Here is a 27,006-nt window from a genome sequence, read left to right as displayed (position 1 = left end):
CGCGGCATATGGAGGTTCCCAGGCTAGGGGTTGAATCGGAGCTGTAGCCACCGGCCTACGCCAGAGCCACAGCAACGCGGGATCCGAGCCGCGTCTGCGACCTACACCACAGCTCACGGCAACGCTGGATCCTTAACCCACTGAGCAAGGGCAGGGACCGAACCCGCAACCTCATGGTTCCTAGTTGGATTCGTTAACCACTGCGCCACGACGGGAACTCCTCATTATGATTTTGATGTGTGTTTCCTTTACGATTAGTGATGCTGACCATCTTTTCATGTGCTTATTGGCCATTTGCGTAACTTCTTTGGAGAAATGTCTATACCAGTCCTTGGTCCATTTTAAAATCAGGTTGATTGGTATTAGTTGCATCATCCTGTAAGACTGATGTTTTCATGCTCACTACACAGATGTGAAAACTGAAACTCAAAGAGGTTATGTGATTAGCTCATAGCTGCCAACTGGGAAGTGGTGGAGCCCAGACAGGTCACATTAACTTCAGCGTTATGCTCTTTCCAGTTTATATTGGAATTCTTACAAAAGTTAGGTATTATTTCTGATGATGACAGTGATTTTGCCATATGGTATTGAACTTGAAGGAAGAGGAAATAGTGAAGGTGAGAGGTAAGGGTTGAGAGAACTTTAGTTTTGTTTCTGAGAACACTGTACAAACATAAATAAAAGTGTAACATATGATTCCAAAATGGTAATGATAATTTTATACTTCAGTCAATACTAGGAAGAGCTCGAACGCTATAGTGTCCAGTTTCAGGTACTGTACGATTTAAGAGGAGCCTAAAGAATTCATAGAGAGTTCAGAAGAGAATAAAGTAGTTCAGTGTTCTAAAGCAAAACCTGATCTATGTGATAAAGTCAAAGAGCTTCAACAAGTTGGTACAGAGGGGAAAAAAAAGCTGAAGGATAATATTTTTCAAGAACTAAACCTCGTTTTAATTTTGCTCCCTTATAAAGAGATCCTTGGGTGCGGTCTAAAACATCTTTATACTGAATCCCGCCTTGTAACAGAATATAGTATAAAGTTATAAATGTGTATGAAGTTGTTATCTGAAGGGTAGGTACTAGTCCTTTCTTATTTTATAGGAAATAGTTTTAAAATATTGCAAGGAAAAAATAAAATATTGCAAGAAGTAGGTTATAAATATTAGGTAATTTACAGATTAAGTTATTTTAATTTTGAAGACTATGTAATGATAAAGTACATTATTTATGAAATCTTCATTGAAAGATTTCATCTTCTGAGGTTAAGGATTTTATTTGAAGCCCAAAGAATATAGGGAATAAACTACTTTCCAGAAAAAAATTATGTGTATTATTTATTCTTTCCTTAAAGGCTAATGTTACATGGTAATGAAGGATTTTTGGTATTGCTAGGGATTTAAGAAATTTATGGAATGTAATCCTGCCCTCAAGCAGTTTCTGATCATAATGAAGAAACAATTCACCCTAGAAGTAAGTAGTGATAAAAGATGACATGATACAATGAAATGCTGAACTTTGTGATATAAAATGTAAGTGCCCTAGAAATTTTTTAAAAAATGGCAAGATAAATGTAATTACATGAGTAAGGATCACTGGAAGAGACAAAACTTAACTGGATCCCTAAAGGATAAGAAGTATTCGCATACGTGGACAGGTATTACAGAAAAGAATAAACAAATGCAGAGTACAAAAATACACTCATTCACATAATCAATTCAAATGTCTTTCTTCTTCTTCTTTTTTTTTTTTGGTCTTTCTGTCTTTTAGGGCTGCACCTGTGGCATACGGAGGTTCCCAGGCTAGGGGTCCAATCGAAACTGTAGCTGCTGGCCTATGCCAGAGCCACAGCAATGTGGGATCAGAGCTGCGTCTGTGACCTACACCACAGCTCACGGCAATGCCAGGGATCGAACCTGTGTCTTCTTGGATGCTAGTGGGTCCGCTGATGGCTGAGACATGACAGGAACTCCCAATCCAAATTTCTTAAGTCCCTACTACAGGTTGGGCACTGTGCTAATTCTCGAGGTTTGAGAGTCAAATCAGAGCTGCTCCTCGCCTTCCAGAGAACTACAGTCTAACGGGGGAAGAACAGTCAAGTAATCTGTAAGGATAGAGAGTGTTGTGAATGTCACCGCAGAGGTAATCCCAGAGTGCCATAGGAGCACAGTCAGAAAGCTGACTGAGCATAAGAATGGGCTGGGGTTGGGAAGGAGGGAGGAAGACCAATAGGCGTTAGTCATACTGGGGATGAAGGCAGGCAAGAGGAGGCAGATGGTACCTAGGCAGAGGAAAGTCTACACAAATAAAGGAACAGAGAAGAAATACGCCATACGATGGGGTTGGGAATATTGCTTAGCTTCCAGTTTTCACAATATACAACCTGTGCCACTAGCTTCCCAAAGCATACAGATGCATCTTCAACCAGTAATGCAGAAGACTAGGTGTCTGGGCTTTGGTCTAAGAGCACAACTGGCTCTTACCAAGCAATCAATTGAAGGAAGTTGTATTTTCAGATTGCCTGAGACACATGCAGCCCATCCGGTCCTCTGAATAACCAATACCTTACCCATGGGTTATGCTGGACCACAAAGAGACGTAGGTTACATTAGTTTTGTCCCTCAGAAAACCATCTTCGTTGACTTGCACTGAAATATTTTGCCTTCGTGTTGGTGATGCCAAGAAGTATGACCTACTTCTGTTATGTTAGGTCGTTGAAGGCACTATCACTTCATTCACTGCCCCCTATATAAAGTATGCAAAACACTTCTTTTGGAACTAGAGCTAGGAAAAAAAGCTTAGTTTTCCCCCAGAGTATTTATCCCTTTTTGTCCTGGTTGTTAGAAGATTCAGAACTAAATTTAACCTCAATTAGAGTAATTTTATTTGGTCTTCTATTTGAAAAGTTTGAAATATCTTGTTTTCTGGCCTTGATTATCCCTTCATTTTATGGTTTTATTGCACGTGTTTTTATATTTTAAGATTCTCTGCTAGAGATATAAAGCCTATGCTGTCCTGCGGGCTACAATCTCACCTGAAGAAAATTGCCAGAAATTCATATGCTGGCAGCTTTACCTCACCTAATCATGCTAACACTAGTAGCAGCCTGGCATCTGCCTACCTTTCTGCACACCAGTGGCACTTTGCTGGCTGACGGAATGGAAAATATATTGACTCTGTCTTTTGAAAGCTGAATGCAGCAAGTGGGAGAGAAACAATCACACAGAGAGGCTCTGAGTCATAAGTAGAACTGTGAACCTGGGGACAATGTGAGCTGGCTGCTGAGAGACAACAGGTGACCTGATCCTAGGGCTGGACTAACTGACTCGCTGTTTAGCCACTAGAGTCACTAATTGTCCAGATAAGGCTACAGGTGTTCCTGAGGTCTGGCTCCTAAAACTGTTTCAACTCTGCGCTGATGTACAATCACTTTCTTTCACAGGGGTTGGTAATCTGAGGGTAGGCTCATCTAGATAATCAAAGGTGACTTCAGACAACTCAAATCCTCTGCAAAAAAGAGGAGGGTAAGAATATGTACCAGGCATGGAGGTGATTTGTACTGGAAAATGGTAGAACGGATGAGTAAATACAAAACAGGAAGCCCGAGTGAGGTCGTATTTCTAAAAATTTCATATCCCAGCATCTGATGAATAACTATGAACACTACCTAAACTTTTTTGCAGCTCAGCTATAATAAACTAAAAAAAAAACCAAACCTTTCATCAAATTCCAAGACATCTTCATTAGGGCTTGTCACCTGTCTTAATTTCCCTGGGAAGTAAATTAGAAGTGAATGGAAGGGGGGAAAAAAACACCTCAAAGTCACTTTCCAGTCCAGCTGATCTAAAAGAGTGATTCTTTACTTCACCACCACCACAAAACCAACAAATAAACAACATAAAATGGCAGCTTCTAAAATAGCAGCTGACTTTTCTTCACATCATCTTACAGCCAGGTTGGCTTTCCCAGGTATGTTCCCATTTTATGGGGGATGTGTGCTGTTTTATTGATGTAGCCAGTGGGACATTCCACACATTCAACCTGTTCCTTTCTGGTATCAGATAACTAGTTAACCTGGGTTTAGGTTACAAAAGAAGAAGGCTCCTTGATACCTGCAGAAGCCCTAAATGGACAAAACTCGCATATCTGAAAGATAAGAACAAAGAAGTACAAGATACTATTGTTTAACCAGGGATGCTCTTCATTCTGAGGACTTGGGAGAATCTGAGTTTTTTTCCTTATAATCGCAATTTGAAAGAATAAATGTCAATGCCAATCATGCCAACAGGACAATATACTTCAAGTCACTGTTCTGCACACCCTGCATCACATCCCTACTCTCTTTGGGACCTAGTTCAAATTCTACAGATCAGGCCAGCAGAGCTGTAAATAGTTCCATGTGCAAAGTTTGCATTTTCCAAACACAGGCATGGCTTAGCATGCAGTTTTCGTTCTTTAGAACTTTTAGGAGCAATTATGTCCTAAGGATATAAGCACGGTGAAGCAAAGGTATGTGCCTATAACAAGCATCTCATTGAAGCTGGCAGCACGATGTGTGGGTTCATGGGATGAATAACCACAGAGTATAGACTGATAACTTGGAGTGATAAGGATAAAGACTCACAGAGTAAGGCAGTGTTATGCTGGTTACTTGCCCAATTCTGAACTACAAGAATAAACAGGATCTTTTTCCACCAAAGCCAATGGATGATACACAGGATGGCACAAATCTGCTACAAGATGCAGTGGTAGGTACAACTCTAACAATCCAGGGGGCCAGGCATTTTTTCCAGACGTGTGTGCTTCTGTAATATAAATGTAATAGGAGAAAGGAGCCACTGCACGCCCCTGTCTCTTTATTAACAAAGTAGTAATTGTTAACAATTGAGGAATCATCACTCCTCTCTTGGGACTTTGCCAGCCCAGCAAGAGACAATATCAGTTTTCAGATGTTATCTCAGTGGTCCATTTCTTAATCCATTTCAGAAATAGATTTCCCTGGTTTTCTTTAAGGCAAACGAACCCCCTTTGAGTCGGTTCTTAGAAGTAACCCCCTTCAGCCCCCTAAACTGAAAATCAGGCTTCTTCCTCCCCTACTCCCATCCAGGTTGTTCTGCTATGCTTGAGTTTTGTTGCTGAATGTAGACAGAGTTACTAAATGAAATGAAAGAGGCCTCAGGACAGGAAAGCACGACATTTCAATGGCTGGCAGCCAGGCAATTCTGCCATGTGGAGGGATCCACATCCTTCTTGTGTGGCTACAGCCAGAGTGAGACTAGCAAAACACACACTGTTAAAACAGCGCTTGTGCAATACAGCCTATAATGAAGTGAGTGCTGTGACCTGTTGTTTAGAACTGGGTGATACTAACCGAATTGATTCTGAATTTCATCTGGTTCCTTGTATTACAAACCAAAGCTATTCTTCTATTGCTGTGTGTTCTAAGAATGTACATGGTGGGTATGGTGAGCTAAAGTCAGTGCGGCCAAGGAGGAGGTGAGAACGAGGCTTGGCAAGAAATAGCTGACTTTACTGCCAGGTTCCAGGGTGGGGGGTCACTGCATACCACCCATGGTCACAGGGGCAAACACCAGTGTGCTCAGGGGACCGAAGACAGCAGTGAGGGGGAAGTCTATGCAGGGCATTGATAACAGCTTAAGACTGGCCAGTCTGAATAATTCTAGTGGGCTCTGGGCTACAGGGGTGGTCTCTAGTTGCCTGGCCCCTGGTACTGGAGTGATTTCGGGCCAGGGGACTTTTGACTTGCCATGTGAGAGTTCAATAAGGAGGTGGATGGGGCTATAAGCTTGGGATGGGCTGGTCTGTATGTAAAAGGCATGCTCGTGGGCAAGGCGTTCTTACCTTTAGGAATTAAAGGAGAAGTCTCTCCCTGGGTCTGTGCGTACCCAAACACCAAAGCATCAAGAATACAGAAAATATAGTTAATATAATTGACTCTGTGATGCATGGGTGCCAAATTGACAACACAGAATAAAAGACACAGAACAATGCATTTGTTTAAATATGACCTTGCCTGGGGCAACATATTGGGATCTCAAATAGCCTTTAGTCCCCAATATCCTTCAGCACATTTGCCTCATTCTTTGATAAGTACAACTGATGTTTTTTTTTCAGTCTTATATAACATGTTATGCAAACACACTTCAAATTCTCGAATCTAACCTGACTGCCTCGCTAAACTGATATATGAAGAGGTTCTGGGACTGTCACAGCTGGTGATGACATTTTTTGTGGCTGTGGCTGAAAGGACCTCTGCTCAAGCAATGGTTCTGCCTACGCTGCATTTACAAGAACAAAGCGTGCCTCTGGGTGATGGGCTGTGGACTCTGCCTCTTTACCTGGTAACCTAGCTAACTACTCTGCCATCTGCCAGGCTGGTGGGCCTGCCTCTAAAGCCGGCTGGCAGTTATGCTGTGCCCAGTGTCTTCTGGGTCCACACACACTTGGCATGTGGTCTCACCACTGCCATTTGGGATCACCCACCCCTGGCTCACATACAGCCAAGGCTCTGCAGTGCTGTGTTTGCAACAGAAATTTAAATGTTGAGAGATGGGATCTTTCCCAAGGCCTCTTTGCTGATGATCCTATTTTGCCATGTAATGTTCTGGGTGGATTGTAAGGGATACTCATGAAATAGGTTCAAGGAAAGCGATATTACAACTGCGGCAAGTCCAAGTCTCACAGCGCTGGAAACGGATGGACATTAGTACTTCTTGGCAGGCCATTGGTTTGGTTTGGAGCTTGATGTCATATTCATTCTTCTGGCTGCCAGTCTCCTGAAGGAAATATTGACCTTCTTGCTTTAGTTTTCTATATTTTATGAGTCGTTCCTCACCGGATAGGCTGCTCAGTATCAGAATTAAAGGACCATTGGCTAAGTATTACTAATAAAATTCTGGTTGTTTTCAGTTTCTCTGGTACATTTTGGTAGATGACCAAGCCATGGATTTGGTGTTCTCTTCTCTCTTCTTATTCCTTTTTGGAAGGAGTTTAGATGGGCTGGGGAAAGATATTTGAAGCTTTCTGATCCAATGTAAATGAATCCTGTGGTGGGTAAATAATTTTCCTCCCTCCCTTGCTCTCCTGGGGTAGTTTGATGAATAATGCTTCTCAAATAAGTTTATAAATATTCTCCTAGAGGTAAGAAGAGTATTAAGCTCATAGCAGGTGTGCCATTAATGCATTAGTGTGTAGGGTAAAGCAAAGAGGAAAGGAATCATTAAAACCTTGAGGTTTCACAGAATTTTCTGAAAAGTTTTGAAGGCCATAGCTGGCAACAAAATACTGGGGGCCACTTTGGTGAAGTGTGGGTACAGCCTTATCAAGTCAGGTCATTCCTTCAGTGTAGAAGCTCTTTCTGTATGGGTGGAAGGATGGGGTTTATAGTTTGTTTTGCGTCCAATTACGGTACGTTTATCTTAAGTAACTCAGAGAAAAAGCATAATTAATCAATCTCACCAAAAAGTTTTAAAAAAATTTTGCTTCCTGACTGACTCCCATTATCTAAAGGTCTAGTTCACAAACTACCCATCTGCAGTCTAAAAGTCTTCTTTAATAATCATCTTTAATAATAACTATTCATTCTCTTTAGATGCTATTGCAATTTGACTGTCAAATATCATGCTTTTCAATACATCTGTTACATTTTACCTGTGATAACTCAATTATGGCTTTAGTTTCTTTCTTTGATCAGTCTCAATGCCCCCTTACTTTTAATCAAAAGCCTCCATGATAGCAAGGACATTTCTTACTGCCACAGCGCCACCTACTGGTAGGTCAATACAGAAGCAAGCCAGTGGTAGCTTAACTGATCCACGGTTTTGGAGAGTCCTGCCTGAGCTTTGTTTTATAAAATGTCAATTTCCTTGTCATTTTGAGAAACTATCACTTCTCTTGATAGCTATTAAATCTCTTGCTGTGGTATAAAGTCAGCAAGTTATAATAAAAAACTATGCTTTTATTTCTTACTGTTACCTTAAATTGGCCCTGACTTCACCGACTTTGATTTTCTCTGTCCTATAACTGTAGCAAGAGTTCCAGATTGTGTGGGCAAGGGTTTGGATCTGGCGAAAACAATTTGGGGAGCTTCCAAAGATCCTGAAAAATGTAAAAAAAACAAAAAACAAAAAACCCCTACTTAACACTTTATTTGATCTTGGCTGAAAGGACAAGCGGTCAAGCAAGGTTTTAGGGGATCATCGTTTTCCCTGATGTTGGTGCCCCAAACACCGAATCTATCCTTTCTCTCTTGCTTTCTAACAACATAAAAGTGGGTAATCAGCCCAAACTCTTGTCCCTTGGGTTCTGGGGAGAGAAGAACGTTTGGGGCACAGCAGAGGGTATAAGACACCAGGGTGAGCATCTCAAGAGCTTTATTTATTTTTATTATTAATCTATTATTCTTAAGCCGCCCCAGATCTCCAAAAGGTATACAATACATGTGAAAAGAACAAGAATATTACAGTAAAAATAGGTCATTCTGCCGAGAGCTGCCAGGAAAATAATTTCACTTGAAAGTCAGAGTGATTTCTAGGTCCTTAGGGTTTAAGCTCCACTGGGTTTACTTTATATTAAAATGAGTTCCTTTTTCTTGTTGTCTCACTGATAATGTGAGCAGGCAGAGGCACCCTGACCTGCTGCTGCCTCGTTCCCATGCAAAGAGCCTAAACCTACAGTGGATTTTTTCAGGGCCCCAAATGACAAACACTTAACAAGGCACTGCTTCTCACTTTCCCTAAATGAAATCCAGCATCGGTGTTCAAAAAGTGTAAGGTCCCTTTCTCCAACTATAGATCAATAAAAGAGTTAAAAAAACAAAAACCAACCAACCAACCAAACAAAAAAACACCACAGTTGGGGGGAGGGGAGCATGTAGAGGCTGGGCTCCAGGACAGGAAAAGCTTAGGCGGAAGCTAAGGGCCAGGGATGAGGGCAGCTGGGATGCTTCAGGCCCTACAGCAACGGTAGTTTACGCCATCAAATCAGCACGAGAGAAATGCCAGTTATCTAATCTGTTGCTCTCTGCTATTTTAGTTCACTATCATCACTTCAGAACTCAAGAAGAACACCATGGTTATAAAGAAGGAAGGCCAATGGCTTTGGCTTTGAGCCAGAGGCCCTCACTCCAGCTTCCTTCTCAAATTTCCAAATTTGCTGACTCTACACCTTCCCTTCTATAGCAAACACAGAATATATAGCCTGAGGTAGGGAAGTCAAGGAAAGTAACATTCATGGAGCATTCCAGGCACTCTGCTAAGGGCTTTCACATTCACTACCTCATTTAATGTTCATAATAAGAAGAATGTCACTAAGCCACCATCAGCAGGAAAGGACTCCGAGTTGTTTTTCAACAGTGCCCTGGGATGAACCACTATCTCATTCAGACTGCCTGCTGAACAAGGTCACACAGCTTTAAGGCCTGCTTGGCTAGACTTGGGGGAGGGTCAAGGGGTCAGGAAACAGACTTTTGCTATATTCATGGACTCAATAACTGAGTTAACTTGACCAGACAGGGCTAAATACCTTTCATAGTCAGTCTAGTGATTCCTATACAGGCAGAACTTCCCAACTCAGAGAGACGTGTAAACTTTTTGACTTATTATGGGGGTTGTTTTTCCCTCTTGTAGGTTTAAAGAAAAATGTTTTAAAAAGCAACCTAACCTTCTCCTTTTTATAGGATACTCTTCTGAACCCCTAGAAGAACACCTTTAAATCTATGTGTAATAGAGAAGAACATAATTTGTAGTTGAAATGCTGACGTGTCAGGGAGTTATTTCTAGCTTTATAAATAGTTCTAATAAGGTTAGTTATTATTATATTGCTAAGTGTTTTATTGGGAATGTGGAAAATGCCTGAGCCTTGCTACATCATGTTCATCAGTATTTCTTTAAGGATCAGGAACACCGGGAAAGTCACAGAAGAGAAATACGTTCGACGGACTTTTTAGAGGTCTAGAGTTATTTAGAGACAAAAGAAGAAGAACTTCTCCTTGCTCTGTTTTCTTTTTTTTTTTCTTTTTTTTTTTTTTTGTCTTTTTGCTATTTCTTTGGGCCGCTCCCGCGGCATATGGAGGTTCCCAGGCTAGGGGTCAAATCGGAGCTGTAGCCACTGGCCTACGCCAGAGCCACAGCAACGCAGAATCCGAGCCGCGTCTGTAACCTACACCACAGCTCACGGCAACGCCAGATCCTTAACCCACTGAGCAAGGCCAGGGACAGAACCCGCAACCTCATGGTTCCTACTCGGATTCGTTAACCACTGCGCCACGACGGGAACTCCTCCTTGCTCTGTTTTCATCACAAATTCAGTACAACTGTTATAAAAACTTCTAAGTAACGCCAACAATCAGTAAATATTAATTCATGATCAAGATGCTGAAAGCATGACCAACGTGGCCCCTCAAATTTCCCCCTTCCTCAGCCAGAGTGCATGCAAAGAGTTCAATTATGTACTTAATTTACCAATTAGACATGTAAATAAAATGAGCAGGCTTCCTGGATCTGCCAAGCTTTGTACACCTGTCCAGCCTCAGCAAATGTGAAGAGCTGCAGGGGCCCTCACTGCTGTATCTCATGGAGACCCTTGCAACCAGTCCCAGGTTATCTTAGCCACACTTCTCAGGCCGTACGAGTTCCAGGTGGAAATTTAACTTCCTTAAAAATAACTGCAGTGTTTTAGTAATTCTTTTGGGGTCCCCTGACGGGGGTAGACTATACACTCATCACAATCAGATGTATCTTTTTTTTTTTTTTTTTTTTTTTTTTTAAGTGCTGCACCCATGGCATATGGAGGTTCCCAGGCTAGGGGTCTAATCAGAGCTACGGCTGCTGGCTACAGCCACAGCCAGAGCCACACCAAATCTGAGCCGAATCTGCGACCTACACCATAGCTCATGGCAACGCCGGATCCTTAACCCACTGAGCGAGGCCAGTGATTGAACCCACAACCTCATGGTTCCGAGTCGGATTTGTTTCTGCTGCACCACGACAGGAACTCCCATCAGATATATTTTGAATTCAGATTCAAAAAGTTTAAGTGGAGAATAAAATCTACTCTTCTCATAGGATTATCTGACTCAGATGCAGTAATAGTGCCGTTCTCTTTATATTGCTTCCTTTGGCTCTCAGAGTAAGCCTATGATGCAGATGTAAGTAGCCTCATGATACCGTCAAAGTAATCAGACTCCTCAGCGAGCCTGGTCATTTTAAGGTGTACTGGGTCACACACACACCCCCTCGCAGCTGGGCCTTAAACTCCTTCACGGCTCCCCACTGCTCTCAGGAACAAGCTCCCTCCACGGCTTAGAGGCTGACCTTGTACCTCTACAGCCTCTTGCCACTCCCTGCTCATCCCTGGTCCCCAGCCACACTGACCCCTGAGGTCAGCACCAGCTCCCTTCCCACACTGTTCCACCCCACATCCCCAACTCTCCTGGCTGACCTGTCCATAGTCAGACTCCCGCAAAGATGCTTATTCCTCTAGGAAGCCCGCCCCAATCCCTAAAGCGCTTGGGCCAGGTTGCTTGGCTTCAAATACTGCCCCACCATTTACTAGCTGCGAGGTTTTACTTGTTTATTATTATTATCTTTTTCTTTTTTGGCCACCACGTGGCATAGGGACTTCCCTTTTGAGCCAGGTATCTGGATCAGAGCCGTAGTTGTGACCTACACTGCAGCCAGTGCAACACAGGATCCTTAACCCACTGTGCCGGGCTAGGGATCCAACTTGAGTCCCAGCACTCCAGAGACACCACTGATCCTGTTGCACCACAGTGAGAACTCCCAGCTGGGAGGTTTTAAGTGCATTTCATAATCTGTGCCTTTATTGCTTCAGCCATGAAATGGGGAACACAGCTCCTATATTATACGCCCATTTTGTGAACAAATGAGTTGTGACATGTAAAGCATTCAGGACTGTGCCTGACACATAGCAAGCGCTCAGCCAACTCTGTCTATTATTCTGAGTCCCCAGTGCCTGCTAGTCCCCCCTCCCAGGCTCCCCAGGGCAGGGGCTGTCTGGTTCACCTTACGTGCCTCAGTGCCCAACATGCTACTTTCTCAAGAAGGCTCAAAAATAAGTATTTGTTGAATTGAATCCAAGTGATTTGCTTTCAATTTTCTGAATAGCTATTTGAGTATTTTTCTAAATTATTATTCACAGAAAACTATCCCTGCACCTCCACTGAGAGGCCCTTAGCAACTACCTGGCAACAGACCGTGACATCAGCATGACAGGATGCACATCAGACCACAGCTCTGGATCTGCATCCATGGAGCATCTCCCACAGGCCCCTTGACTTTCTGAGCCTCTGATTCCTCATGCGGAGGGACGAGGTTAGACCTCACAAGGTGCAGTGAGGATTTAGCGAGAGACCCCACATGCGGAAAAACCATAGAAACAGTAAAACACCAGTCGAACAAGGCATTTTTACTAATTGCTGCAAACCTGCTGACATTCTACCAGACTGGGAAATTCCAAATATCCCAAACCAGTTCTGGAAAACCATTTACTCCTAAAATGTCGGTATCGTTTGAAAGAAGAAAGGAACAAAACACCCATTTGCCAATGCTTCAGAAACCTGGATGCTTCGTACTGTGGACTGGCGCTCTCTTCAGAGGCAGCCCAGCCCCTCCCCGCTGTCTGGCCTGGAACTCACCTGCGGAGCTGGTGATGGGCACGAAGGCTGCAGATTAAGGCTGCTCTGGAGTCCACTCAGCTGCCCTTCCGTGGAGGATCCTCTGAAACACAAGCAGCTTGTTAGAGCTGCAGAGAGAAAGCGAGGTCAAGTCCAGGCCCTCCAATGGCTCTGCCTCTTGCTCTCGGCATTGCTACTCATTCCCTTGCTTCTTTCAAGACCAGATGTCATCTCACGAGAAAGGACTTATACGATCAATCCATCCCCTTCTTCTGAAAGGTTATGTATCTGAAAACTGATTGTCCACCTCTCCACACTGGAATGTAGCTTCAAGAAAGCCCAGACTTTGATCACTACTGTGTCCCCAGTGTTTAGAACAATGCCTGGAACCTGAGACGCACTCCACCAATATTTGCTTATTAAATGAATAAATTAAGTTCTTGGTATTGACTTGGATAAATCATATCTTGTATGATACCACAAATGTCTCAGCATTACCAAATGCCCCTCGTGGGAGGGTGAGGGTAGCGGGCAAATCTGAGGATAGTGATTCTCTACTGGGGGAAGGAGGAGGGGCAGATTTGTCCCCTACTCTCACCCTCCCACAAGGGACATTTGGCAATTTCGAGGCACTTGTAGTTGTCATAGCTTGTGGAGCCTAGTGGGTCGAAGCCAGGAAAGATGCTACACCTTTCCTACAGAGCACTGGAAAGTGTCCCCAAACAAAGAAATGTTCTAGCCCAAGATGTCCATGGTGCCGAGGCCGAGAAACCGTTATTTGGGGGCAGCTGTCCTCATGCCACCTTTGGCAAGAGATAGGACAAAGAATATTAGACTCTTTGGGCACAGATCTCCCAGGCTCGTGTTTTAGAAATTCTATGACTACCTTGATGTCCTACAGACCATGCCAGGTTTCTCTGCTATAGGCTCTCACAGCTTTGTAATTCGTTCATTGCATTTATCAAAATTCTAAGACTGTGTAACTGGTTGCTTAATATCTGTCATTCTTGCTGGAATTATATGCTCCATAAAGACAGAGGTTGTTTTAATCTTATTCACTGTTCTGCCTGTAGCTCCCAATATTGCATTTTGTATACCTTAGGTATTTATTTATTTATTTATTTAGTCTTTTTAAGGCTGCACCCGCAGCATATGGAAGTTCCCAGGCTAGGGGTCTAATCAGAGCTGTAGCCTCTGGCCTATGCCACAGCCACAGCCATAGCAACGCCAGGTCCGAGAGATGCATCTGTGACCTACACCACAGCTCATGGCAATGCCGGATCCTTAACCCACTGAATGAGGCCAGGGATTGAACCCACAACCTCATGGTTCCTAGTTGGATTCGTTTCTGCTGCGCCATGACAGGAACTCCAATAAGCATTTTTTTGAAATAATCTGACCCACTGCCCCATGACAATACTTAATTGTTGGGCTCATCTATCTGATTTTAGCTGGTGTGTAAAAATTTTACCTGGGTGATTAAGGTTCTCATATACTCACTGCTTTATTTGTTGAGCAGCATTTACTCCAACCTTAGGCACCCTCTCCCAACACTATTTTTTCCATTTATTCACTCACGCAAAACATACTTATTAAGCATTCCCTGTGCTCAGTACCAGTGAGCAGGCAGACACTAGGCAACCACATAAGATATAAACTGTGATACATGCTAAGGAAAAGCAGCGCAGGGTGTTAGGAGAGAATGAAACAGGGAACCTGATTTAGATGGTGAGGAGAGTGGTCAAGGTTGGCCTTTCTGAGGAAATCATACTTTAGCCAAGTCATGAAGTGAGAAGCAGGCGTGAGCCCACAGTAGGGAACAGGGAAGAGCTTTTCACAGGGAAGAAATGGCCTATTTAATAATTCTAAGGGAGAAAGGGCCTTTGAATGGCCAAAGTGTGCGTGCGTGCGTGCGTGTGTATGTGTGTGTTGGTGGTGGTGGTGGTGAAGCAGTGTTCGCCAAATGTCCTTGACAGGAATCACCTGGTGTGACTTTCCAGGCCTTCCCTCGGAGCCTCTGACTCCGTGATCTGGGACAGGCCTTGAGAACCTAGGCATTTCATAGGAGCCCAGGGGTCCAGGGGGTTCGTATCACTAGAGAAGTGAGGGAAACACTGATTGGTGGGTACAGAGCAAGGTGGTTTGCGGAGCACTTAGAGAGCCTGGTGGTGGCTTAGGTGCCCAGGTGGTCCCTTCGCCCCCAGCGGACATCTGCCACTTGGGAAGACACCCCAACAGCAATGCAAGGATCACACTGCCTTACAGCCCTCCCCGTCTAGTGAGCTATGGGCTGGGCTCTACCCACTCCTTTCCACTTTTGAGGACATATGAACCACAGTGGCAAAAAAGGAGAGAAAGGAGCAGAGGGCTTCTCCCTTTACCTAAGCCTCAGCCTTGGAGAGCTACATCTGGAAGCTTTCGCAATTTATTGCAGCCACTTATGGACCCCAAAACACCATCCAAAGCATCTGTAGGCTGATCTTTGCTCTTCCAGGTCCAAGTGGAAAAGGAGACGTTCTGGAGGGCCTAGGTGAGTCCTTTCCTTTGTAGAAGTTAAAAAGCCAGAGGCCCGTTTGCTTGTGTTAGGAGCAGCTGAGTCAAGAAGCATCATGGGGCTCATCTCGGTGTCACAGAGGAAGCCCTGAGTATTAGCGGCAAAAAGGGAGGCAGGCAGGTACAATTTTGAAGGCAACAGAAGAAACCGAGGCAGGGAACAGGGAGCTACTGGCTGGATGTGACAAGTCCCCGGGGGTTCAGAGTGGACGCATTCCCTTCCTCCTCCCCTCTCTGGAATTCCCATCCCACCTTCCACCTTTACAGGCTTCCTTCTGTTCCTCACCCAGGACATCCTGCCCCTATGGCTCCTCTGTCTCCAGGTCCACTCACTCTTCCACCCTCCTCCTCCACAGGCCTTGGGAGCCACCACTGGCTCTGACTTTGAACATTTCTAATGGTTCTACTGTTTCTTGCACAAGGTCCCCTTCTCCCCCTCGGAGGAGCAGTGTGTCCACAAGCATCCAAGGGGAAACCCAGAGTAAATCTTTCCATGGAAACACTGGTACACAAAATGGTTTGAGTTTATGTTATTACTACCTGAGGCACATCATGGGTAAATATGCTTTTGTTGTGATCACATCATTTCCTTGGGAAAATATGTTCCAACTCCTGGACAACCCACTCCTAAATGAGAACTGTGAAAACATAGCTTGTCTGTGTAGCTTGCACTCGCTGATCTGCTTCTGCAATGATTCTTTGCTCCTTTTCGGGAAGTATCTGTGTTTTAGCGAATATTTACATAGGAGGGTATGTATATATTCCCTTGGTTCATTCGTTCGTTCTTTCTTTCTTTTCTTTTCCTTCTTTCTTTCTTTCTTTCTTCCTTTTCTTTCTTTCTTTCTTTCTCTTTCTTTCTTTCTTTCTTTCTTTCTTTCTTTCTTTCTTTCTTTCTTTCTTCCTTCCTTCCTTCCTTCCTTCCTTCCTTTTCTTTCCTTCCTTCCTTCTTTCTTTCTTTTTCTTTCTTTCTTTCTTTCTTTCTTTCTTCCTTCCTTCCTTCCTTTTCTCTCCTTCCTTCCTTCCTTCCTTCCTTCCTCCTTCCTTCCTTCCTTCCTTCCTTCCTTCCTTCCTTCCTTCCTTCCTTCTTTCTTTCTTTCTTTCTTTCTTTCTTTCTTTCTTTCTTTCTTTCTTCCTTCCTTCCTTCCTTCCTTCCTTCCTTCCTTCCTTCCTTCCTTCAGGTCGAACCAGAGCTGTAGCTGCTGGCCGATGCCAGAGCCACAACAATGTGGGATCTGAGCCGTATCTTACACCACAGTTCATGGCAACGCCAGGTCCTTGACCCACTGAGGGAGGCTAGGGATCAAACTCAAATCCTCATGGATACTAGTCAGGTTCTTAACCTGCTGAGCTACAATAGGAACTCCCCCTTGGTTGTTTCTGAGTCAGTTACTGGGCTTCAACATCAAGGTAACAGGACCTACCTCCGAGGGTTGTTGAGGATTAAATAAAATGGAGGATGTAAAGCACATCCCAGTACAGTGTCTGGTATTACATTCAGGGCTAAATAAACATTAGCTATTAGTAGTACTTCTTTTGACTTAGGAATACTGACAGTCTCTGCATTCACTCACTTTAAGCCTATCAACATAAAGAAATAGTAAACTGGATGACTCAGAGACTAATTCAGTATGGATTATTAGTACTAAACTGTAGAAGAATTAACTGTAAGATATTCAGAACCTGGAACTTAACAACAATAATCTGCTATTAGAGTCAAAAGGTAATTGACAACCTATAAGGTGGAAATCAAAATTAGTCACAATTACTCTTAAACTCCCTTTGGAAGAGTGGTCTCATTTGAGTTGACACACTATTTCTTAATAAATCTAACATACACATCTTTTTTCTCCCAGTTATCAGAATTTACCAGTTTCAGTGAAGTAGTTGGCTTGTCATACAGAATATGTGTCTTCTGGCATGAGACTTACTAACAGGAGGATGCTCTTTCTTGAGAGACGCTCATGGGAAATGAGACTGACTAGAGGAACAATGCATCTCCCATGACATCCTGAGTGGAAGAGCCGGTGGAATCAGCCACTATTGGAATTATACCTTCTCTTTCTCTCCACATAGCTGAATGCGCAAAGTGAAATGTGTGTTGGATGCAGCTCCATTACCTACTGTTTTCTGATGACAGCACAAATGGAGTATGAAGAAATGGCTAAACATGAATTCAGAAAAATGAGGCATAAAAGTATCAAGAGTTTTGTGATGAGAAATACTGAGAAGATGCGACAAGAAAGGTGCCATTAACTTTATGTTGTACAAAAGTTAGAGTTCAAATCAAGAAGAGTGCTGGGTGTGACTATCTGATCCTGTAATGCTCCATAATTATTATTCTTGGAAATGGTGCAAGTTCCAGGAGGTGGAAAAGAGGTAGATGTAGTCAAAGCTTACTACCATCTCAGCTGTGGTCATGGGCTTAGTTCAGACCCTCTTCTGCAGATGAATTATCTGTCCATAATTATCAAACGCAGCTGAAGGGCAGGCTTCTTGATTAAGTGAGCCACTTAAAAACTGAAATAAGCTACATGGCCATACATAGTAGCAATAAAGAGTAAGAAGAATGCCCTTAACAGTGAAATCTCAACAAAGGCAGGAACTTTCCTTGGGACATGTTCACAGCTAGTGCCTACAGAGTTTCCTTCAATATTAAATCTACACTTCCTAACCCAGAACTCAACTTGCTTGCTCTAGTTCTACCCATTCCTCTTGCTTCTTCCATTTTCCTAAAGTCCAAGAAAGATCCTGATATGGGCATTAAGGGGAAAGAGCTCTCCTGGGCCTTTCAAAGAAGTTATTCAATAATACATTATAAACAAATAATATCTCTGTAAGTGGAAATATTGCCTGCGTTTATTATTTTGGAAGATTTCTTCTAGTGCAAGTCTCAACTTAGGGAATACAAGCTGATCAACAGGCTGGCTAGGAATCCCACGGGCATCAAGACCACACCATACAGGAGGTCTGTATAACACAGGTCACCAAAGAGGACCATGAGTAAAATTCTCATCCATTTTGCTGGTAAGGGTGACGTGCCTTTTCATGGGTCTGTATTTCCTTTATTTGTGGTTTCCTCTTCCCCTGGCCACTATTTTGATCAGTGGAAACTTTGCTGAAAGTGATATGCTTTCTTTAAGATCTGTTTTGTCCATTACTCCACAAGGTTGACTGTGGTTTGGTGCTGTATTGCTTCTCTTTGGGTTCTTTTCAAGGCTCGCCACATCTCTAATACAGAGGTACTAGTTTTCTATTTCAAGAGTTTAGTAAAAGTTTATCTTGGATTCATGCCACTACCTCAGGGATGACCTTTCTGTAGAAGGAAGAACCCATGAAAGGAAAATGCTCACAATTCTTTCTGCAGAAGAAAGAATACAGCTAGAAATGCTGACCTCACCCGGGCTGTGGTAAATAGCCATGGTGGCATTTGTGAAGGTCCTAAAAAGAGAAACCCTCAAACTTGATCATTTTCAGAAAATACTAGTGACAACTAACTACCTTCAATTCCCAAAGAACAGAAGAAATCTTAAGGTGCAAGTTAGGTTAAAGAACTGGATTCAACCCACTGCTGTGGCTCGAGCTGCTGTGGAGGCACGGGTTTGACCCCCAGCCCAGTGCAGCACAATGGCCTGGGAACTTCCACATGCCGGGGGTGTGGCCATATGAAAAGAAAAAAGAAAAAAAGAGAGAATTGGATTAAAAAAAGAGAAAGACTGACTTTTCTTAGCAAGCATACATGCATTTCACAAACACAAGTTATATGCTCAAACTTACCAAGTAACAATTAGAACATTATTAATATGGGTCTGGTTCCAAAACTCATTCAAGAAACATTTAGTGAAGCCAACTCTTGAGTAGTAGTGGTGCTTAGGACTCTTTCTATAAGCATATTACACATCACCTAATCCATTATATTTGTTGTTACATTCCTTTCCATTCCTAATATTATTTATGCGGGCCTTTTCTCCTTTTTTATTTAGTAGTCTCTGCAGAGGTAAGCCTCTCTATCGTTTGTTATCAATTTCACTCATTCTTTCACCAGGTATTTAATGAGTGCCTCCCATGTGCCAGATACTGATTAAGGCACTTGTTTGCTCATGTTCTCCCACAGCCAGGATGTTCTAGGTGATTTCTGCTTTTTTATTATTTTATTTTTATTAATTTATTCTGTTGTACCTTTTATAGCATTTCAAGTTAAATGAATAACTCGCTGATTTTCAATCCTTCCTGTTTTTGTTAAAACTGTATTTAAGGCTACAAATTCATTATCAAGTGCAATTTTGGATACCTGTAGTACTTTCATGTCATTCAGTTCTAAATGCCATATGATTCTCATTACGATTACGTCTTTAACAACTGAATATTTATTACATTCTCTATTTTTAAAAATTTCTAAACATATGGGCCTTTAAAAACCCATCTTAGTATTTCTAATTATATTTATATAATTAGAGTGTGATATTGATTTGATATTGATTTTTTGAAATGGGTGGAGCCTTCATTTGTGACATTGTATGTGCTGAATTTTTGTAAATATTCCCTGTATACCTGAAAAGAATGTATATTCTCCCTTTTGGGCCAAGGAATCTATGCATGGCTATTAATGCTTCTTTGACTGTGAGCTGTGATGCATAAGGAGGCTATAAAATCAATTTAGGGGACACGATCGGCATTTTAAAAAGGAAGGGAAATAGTATTTTGTGAAACTTATTTCATATACGTACACATAGATATTTTTGCTGGACTGCATATAAAATATATTTTTAAAATTATGAGTAGCAGCCATAAAGATTAAAAGCCACTTACTAAAGCAATTTTTTTTTTCCTTTTTAGGGCTATACCTGCAGCATTTGGAAGTCCCCAGGCTAGGGGTGGAATGCACGCTACAGCTGTTGCCCTACACCGCAGCCACAACAATGCCAGATCAGAGCTGCGCAGGAGACCTACACCACAGCTCACGGCAACACCGGATCCTTAACTCACTGAGTGAGCCCAGGAATTGAACCCAGGGATTGAACCCGCGTCCTCATGGTTACTAGCTGGGTTCATTACTGCTGAGCCATGATAGGAACTCCTTAAAGCAAACTCTTAATTCTGCATTCCAAATATTCAAAACCCTAAGCAATTTTCATTTGAATTACCTATCAGTTACAGATGGACGTACATTTAAATAAATCACCCACTGTGCTTGATAATTGTGAATTTTTCTTTATATTTTGTTAGCTTTTGATTTATATATTTTTTAATTACATTAAGTGCACACAAATGCTTTTCTTTATAGATGCCTTTTGCTTAATTTTATCTATTGCTACACTACTTTCCCTTCTAATTAATACTACATGACTTATCTTTTTCCAATCTTTTACCTTTCTGTGAGATTTTACTTTATGTTTCTTTTAAGGAGTCTATTACTGAATATTTTTAAAAATGGAATTTGGTATCTATTTTTTAATAGAAGAATATACTCTGTTAACATTTATTGTGATTACTCATGTTTCATTTTCCATTTACCATCTTTTCCCTTTGCTTTTCGAATTTTCATTTCCTGCCTCCGACTGGATTCATAGTTTCTACATTCCCTTCTCTCCCTCTCAGTTTGAAATCAATAGACTATATATAGATTATTTAGCTTTTTTTTTCTAAGAAAGTGTAAAAGCCATTCAGTATTTCCGTCTTGCCCTTGAACTTGACATAGATCTGTTATTCACTGACTACGCATTCTTGTCTTTGAATCCTGTCTTTGCTGTCTTAAATGTATTATCTTTTTAAAGAAGACTGACAATCATTTTTATAGTCACTACCATTTATAGACATTTTATAAAATTTTTGTACTTCATTGTTTCATGTCATTCTATGTTCACTTTTATCTTTGCTAGTTCTTTCGTAAGGCCATGGGTGGTATACTCTTAGACGCTGAATATCTCAAATTATTTTTGCCTCCCTCCTCTCTTAAATGATAGTTTAGCTATATATAAAATTTTAGACTGAAAGTTACTTTAACTCAACACTTTAAAGCCATTAGCTCTTGTCTTCTGCCACTTCTTATTTCTGAAGAGAAGAATGCTGGAATTTTGCTGTCCTTGTAGTCAAAATGAATTTTCTTTCAGGTAGTTCATGAGACTCCTCTTTATGCTTAATGGTCTGTACTTTCACTGCATGTTAGAGGTACATTTATTTTGGTACAAGAATGATTTTTTTTTTTTAAGCAAAGGTGAGAACTCATATTTCAGAAAATTCTCAGTTATTATTTTTTAAAGTATGGCTTGTTTGCTTATCCTTCAGGTCTCTCTTCAGATATTCCTATCAGAGTCACATGTCATGTTCCACAAGGTACTCCTATTAGATACATGATCTTATATGTCTGGCCATTCAAAAATATTAATTTCATCTGTAAGAAGTTCATGGTCCAATTGCTGATTCTGTTGACAATCTTTTCTTTTTTTTTTTTTGCTTTTTAGGGCCACACCTGCAGCATATGGAGGATCCCAGGCTAGGGGTTTAATTGGAGCTATAGCTGCAGGCCTACACCACAGCCACGGCAACGCCAGATCTGAGCCGCATCTGCAACCTGCACCACAGCTCACGGCAACACCGGATCCTTAACCCACTAAGTGAGGCCAGGGATCGAACAGCCACATCTGCAACCTGCACCACAGCTCACGGCAACACCGGATCCTTAACCCACTAAGTGAGGCCAGGGATCAACCTGCAACCTCATGGTTCCTGGTCAGATTTGTTTCTGCTGCGCCACAATGGGAATTCCACAATTTTTTGTAATATTAGATTTATTCATGTGTTTTAGAATGCCAGATTGCGGGCTCATTTTGAACAGGAATCCTTTCCCTCCTTACTGCTCTACTTGCCCATGCCTCCCTGTCTGAAGATTTTACAGTTGCCTCCATCCAAGCCCCTGACCCCAGTCCAGGACCACATTTTCAGAGGTATTTTGGTGTCCTTACCTCAAAGATATTTAAAAACCCAGGTGAGCTCTGAGACATGAACAGCTGCAAGGGTATTTCATGATCTTTTAAACTCTGAGGCCCACAGTCTCACAGTTTCCAGCGTGTCAGTTTCCTTTTAAGAGAGCCCACAGCATTCTTCAGCTCAGGAATTTTCAACCTTGGTATCACTGAAATTTTGGACTGGATAATTCTTCACCATGGGGAACTGTCCCTGTGCTTTGCAGGATGCTCAGCAGCATCTCTGGACTCTACTCATTAGGGGTCAATAGCAACACCCTCCCTCTCCCATGCTCCTGCCCAGTTATGACAACCTGAAATGACTCTAGCCACTGACAAATGTCCTTGGGGCGGGGCATAATTCCCAGTTGAAAAATCACTGTTTTATTTTCTATTGATGAACCTGGACTTAGTCTTTCCTTTTGTGGAGGGTGGTCTTAGGCCTCAGTGTGCCCCAGGAGCTTAACTTCTTGCTGCCATTGTCTGATTCCATGGTAGAGCTCAGAAAGCTTGTCGCTTCAGCCCCATTCACTGGCTGTCATTCATTTCTGTACAGTTTATGGCCTCCTTTTTTTCTTCTTTAAGCTTCTCCTTTTTTTTTTTTTTTTTTTTTTTTTTTTTGGTCTTTTTATGGCCACTCCGGTGGCATACAGAGGTTCCCAGGCTAGGAGTGGAATCAGAGCTGCAGCTGCTGGCCTACACCACAGCTACAGCAACGCCAAATCTGAGCCATGTCTAGATGTACACCACAGCTCATGGCAACGCCGGATCTTTAACCCACTGAGTGAGGCCAGGGATCAAACCTGAGTCCTCATAGATACCAGTCAGATTCGTTTCCGCTAAGCTATGACGGGAACTCCTTTCTTTAAGCTTTTTATCTAACTGCTATGTGTCTGAAGCAGGTGGGGGGGGGTGGGGATAATAAGAGTAGAATTTATAAAGCCAACTTGATTGGAAGTCAGTAGGTCCAAATCTAATCTTTCTTTTTTTTTTTTTTTTTGAAACTAAGCCTTTGCCTTCAACAGTCATTCGAGTTATTAGTGTTCAGGAAATCAGAATGTGTTTGAATTTCCACAGCCTTGCTAGCTAGAGCCAAATCACACTTATGAATATCAGTTTACTAACAACAAAAATGTGATTTCTTTTTATAGGGAATAGTAACAGCAGCAGAAATCACAAGCTACACCAACCATTATGCAATGGATACTTAACATGGGTCAGAGAAACACAGGATCTCATTTAATCCTAAGCACAGCTCCAGGATGTAGGTAATATTCTACAGATAACAAAACAGAAGCTTAGAGGTATCCCTAAATAAGTCAATTAAGTGAAGGAGCCAGGATTCAAATTTAACTTGAAACCTTGGCTATTGGCAACTGTGCTCTCTTGTCTCCCCAACACTAGTCTACAATTAAATACCTGGGAATAAACCTGACCAATGACATGAAAGAATTATATGCTGAGAACTATAAAACATTAATCAAGGAAATTAAAGAGGATTCAAAGAAATGGAAAAATGTTCCATGTTCCTGGGTTGGAAGAATTAATATCATAAAAAGGGCTATATTACTCAAAGCAATCTACAGATTCAATGCAATCCCTATCAAATTACTCATGACATTTTTCACAGAACTAGAACAAACAATTCAAAAATGTATATGGAACCATAGAAGACCCAGAATTGCAAAGCAATCCTGAGAAACAAAAACCAAGCAGGAAGCACAAGTCTCCCAGACTTCAGGCAATATTACAAAGCTACAGTAATCAAGAAGTGTGGTATTGGTACCAAAACAGACATACAGACCAATCGAACAGAATAGAGAACCCAGAAATAAACCCCAACACCTATGGGTCAATTAATCTTCAACAAAGGAAGCAAGAATATAAAATGGGAAAAGGACAGTCTTTTCAGTAAGTGGTGCTGGGAAAACTGGACAGCTGCACATAAATCAATGAAACTGGAAAACACCCTCACACCATGCACAAAAATAAACTCAAAATAGCTTAAAGACTTAAACGTAAGACAATATACCACCAAACTCCTAGAAGAGAACATAGGCAAAGCATTCTTTGCCATCAACAGTACAAATGTTTTCTTAGGTCAGTCTCCCAAGGCAACAGAAATAAAAGCAAAAATAGACCAACAGAACCTAATCAAACTGACAAGCTGTTGCATAGCAAAGAAAACCGTTAAAAAAAAACAACAAAACCCCCCCAAAAAGACAACCTATGGAATGGGATAAAATAGTTTTAAATGATGCAACTGACAAGGGCTTAATCTCTAAAATATACATATAACATATACATCTCAACAGCAAAAAAAAATCCAACAACCCAATTGAAAAAAATGGGCAAAAGACCTGAATAGAGATTTCTCCAAAGATATACAGATGGCCAATAAGCACATGAAAAATTATTAGAGAAATGCAAATCAAAACAACGAGGTACTACTTCACACCTGTCAGAACGGCCATCATTAACAAGTCAACAAATAACAAAGTCTGGAGAGGGTGTGGAGAAAAGGGTACCCTACTACACTGTTGGTGGGAATGTAAATTGGTACAATCACTGTGGAAAACAGTATGGAGCTACCTCAGAAAACTAAATATAGAACTACCATATGACCCAACAATCCCACTCTTGGGCATATATCTGGACAAAACTTTCCTTGAAAAAGATACATGCACCTGTATGTTCATTTCAGCACTATTCATAATAGCCAAGGCATGGAAACAATCTAAATGTCTATTGACAGATGAATGGATTAAGAAGATGTGGTATATATACACAATGGAATACTACTCAGCCATAAACAACAACAAAATAATGCCATTTGCAGCAACATGGATGGAACTAGAGACTCTCATACCAACTGAAGTAACTCAGAGAAGGACAAATACCGTAGGATATCACTTATATCTGGACTCTAATATACAGCACAACTAAACCTTTCCACAACAAAGAAACTCACGGATTTGGAGAGTGGACTTGTGGTTGTCAAGTGGGAGGGTGAGGGAGAGGGATGGACTGGGAGTCTGGGGTTAATAGATGCAAACTACCGCATTTGGAGTGGATATGCAATAAGATCCTACTGTATAGCTCAAGGAACTACGTCTAGTCACTTGTGATGGAACATGATGGAGGATAATGTGAGAAAAGAATGTGTTTAAATGTATGACTGGGTCACTTTGCTGTACAGCAGAAACTGAGAGAAGACTGTAAACCAACTATAATGGAAAAAATGAAAATCATAAAAGATAATAATAATTACCAAAGAGATCATAGTTATTTAGTGATCCTTGATGCATTCACTGTGATGCAAAATACCATGATGCCACCATCTCCATTTTCCTCACCACCTCCTCTACCACCATCTCCTGAGAACTTATCATGAATACGAGCTACGTCAGGGGCTGGGGCCTGAGCTTCTCTCAAACTCAAACTTCATGAAAACAGGGCTCGTGCCTTCTTGTCCTCTGGTGTTATCACCAGTATCAAGAGCAATGCATGACAGTAGACATTCAGTATGTAAGTGATAGAAGGATGAAGACAAGATACTTGTCCCTAAAAGACTTATGGAAAGCAGAACACATATGAAATGGAAAAATAAGACAAGGAAGTAGATGTCAGCTGAGGCACCGGGAATGGGGCAGTTGAGAAAGACCTAATAAGGTGGTAGGTTAAAACCTGATCTTGAATAAAAGGCACGACTTCGATTCACGATGGTGAGGGCATTCTGTGTCAGGGGTATGACATGAGGAGGTAGGAACCATGCATGGAACCAGGCGTTTGAAGCAGACTGGTTATAGGACGGAGGACTCACCGTAGAGGCCTTTAATGTCCAGAGTAAGGACTCTCAACTTTATTTTAAAGGCACCTGGAAGCCAAAGATTTCAGAAAAAAGCTTCAAAGAACTACTTTAGACACGCTATTTTAAAACTGCTTCATAGGCCTACACATGTACCTTATTTCTTTAAGAACCAATCTGGATAATTTAAAAACTTCTACTTTGTCCCACCTGGATTTTCTTTTCATTAAAAACCAATTTTGATAGTTCACATTTTTCAAAATATCTCATCCAGTATAAAAAAATTTAGTAGCATACAATTATGTGCAGTGTTCTCATAATTTTTCAATCTCCCCTATGTCTACTTTTAAAAGCTTTTATTTTAATTCTCTTATTTTTCTGGCAGTGCTGTGTTGACTTTCTCCTTTCCTGTCCCCCATCCTGAACTAAATTATGTTTTAAATTTAACTAATTTTGCTGCTTGCTTTTCAGTTTATATTGCCTTTTTCTTGATTTCCTTTGATCTGTTTTTCTTAGCTTTGTTTTATGGACCCTTTTCTAACTTCTAGAGATGGAAGCTTAGTTCAGGTATGACAAATATGTGCTGGGCATATTCGCTACTCTCAACATCTTCCCTGTTGGTGGTAGACGTAGCTATTCCATCTCAGCACTCTCTCTTGCTGGGCTCAGAGAAGACCTCATAATTTTTTTTTAACACAACACTTAGCTGTGATCAGCTGAAGCCAGTACACTGGTTAATTTCTTTTCAGTCTTTCCATATTTCAATATTGAAAATACTTATGAATTTACTTTTGAGTACATCTTTGCTTATATTTCAAATATAGGTTTTCTGGTTTTTTTAATAGACTTTTTTTTTTTTTTTTTTTTTTTTTTGGCCGCAGCTTGATATAGGATCTCAGTTCCCAGATCAAGGATTGAATAGGCCACAGTGGTGAAAACGCTGAGTCCTAACCACTAGACCACCAGGAAATTCTTGAAAATATAAGTTTGATATATATGATTCTTTATTTTTAAAAATATTTCAGCTTTATATT

General features: G+C 41.5%; 1 protein-coding gene across 1 annotated transcript in view; it reads right to left on the bottom strand.

The window, feature by feature from the left end:
* The window catches only part of TTLL5 (tubulin tyrosine ligase like 5), a 267,739-nt gene continuing 240,875 nt past the window's right edge, over positions 143-27,006 (bottom strand). The window contains exons 31-32 of the mRNA XM_021099539.1: positions 12,674-12,755; positions 143-8,115 (exon numbers count right to left, since the gene is read on the bottom strand). Coding sequence (XP_020955198.1) covers positions 8,035-8,115; positions 12,674-12,755 — 163 coding nt within the window. The 3' untranslated portion in view covers positions 143-8,034. The remainder of the gene's footprint in view (positions 8,116-12,673; positions 12,756-27,006) is intronic.

This window comes from Sus scrofa, chromosome 7 (assembly GCF_000003025.6).
Source record: "Sus scrofa isolate TJ Tabasco breed Duroc chromosome 7, Sscrofa11.1, whole genome shotgun sequence".
In the NCBI taxonomy this organism is placed as follows: domain Eukaryota; kingdom Metazoa; phylum Chordata; class Mammalia; order Artiodactyla; family Suidae; genus Sus; species Sus scrofa.
This window is presented reverse-complemented; position numbering and strand designations above follow the sequence as displayed.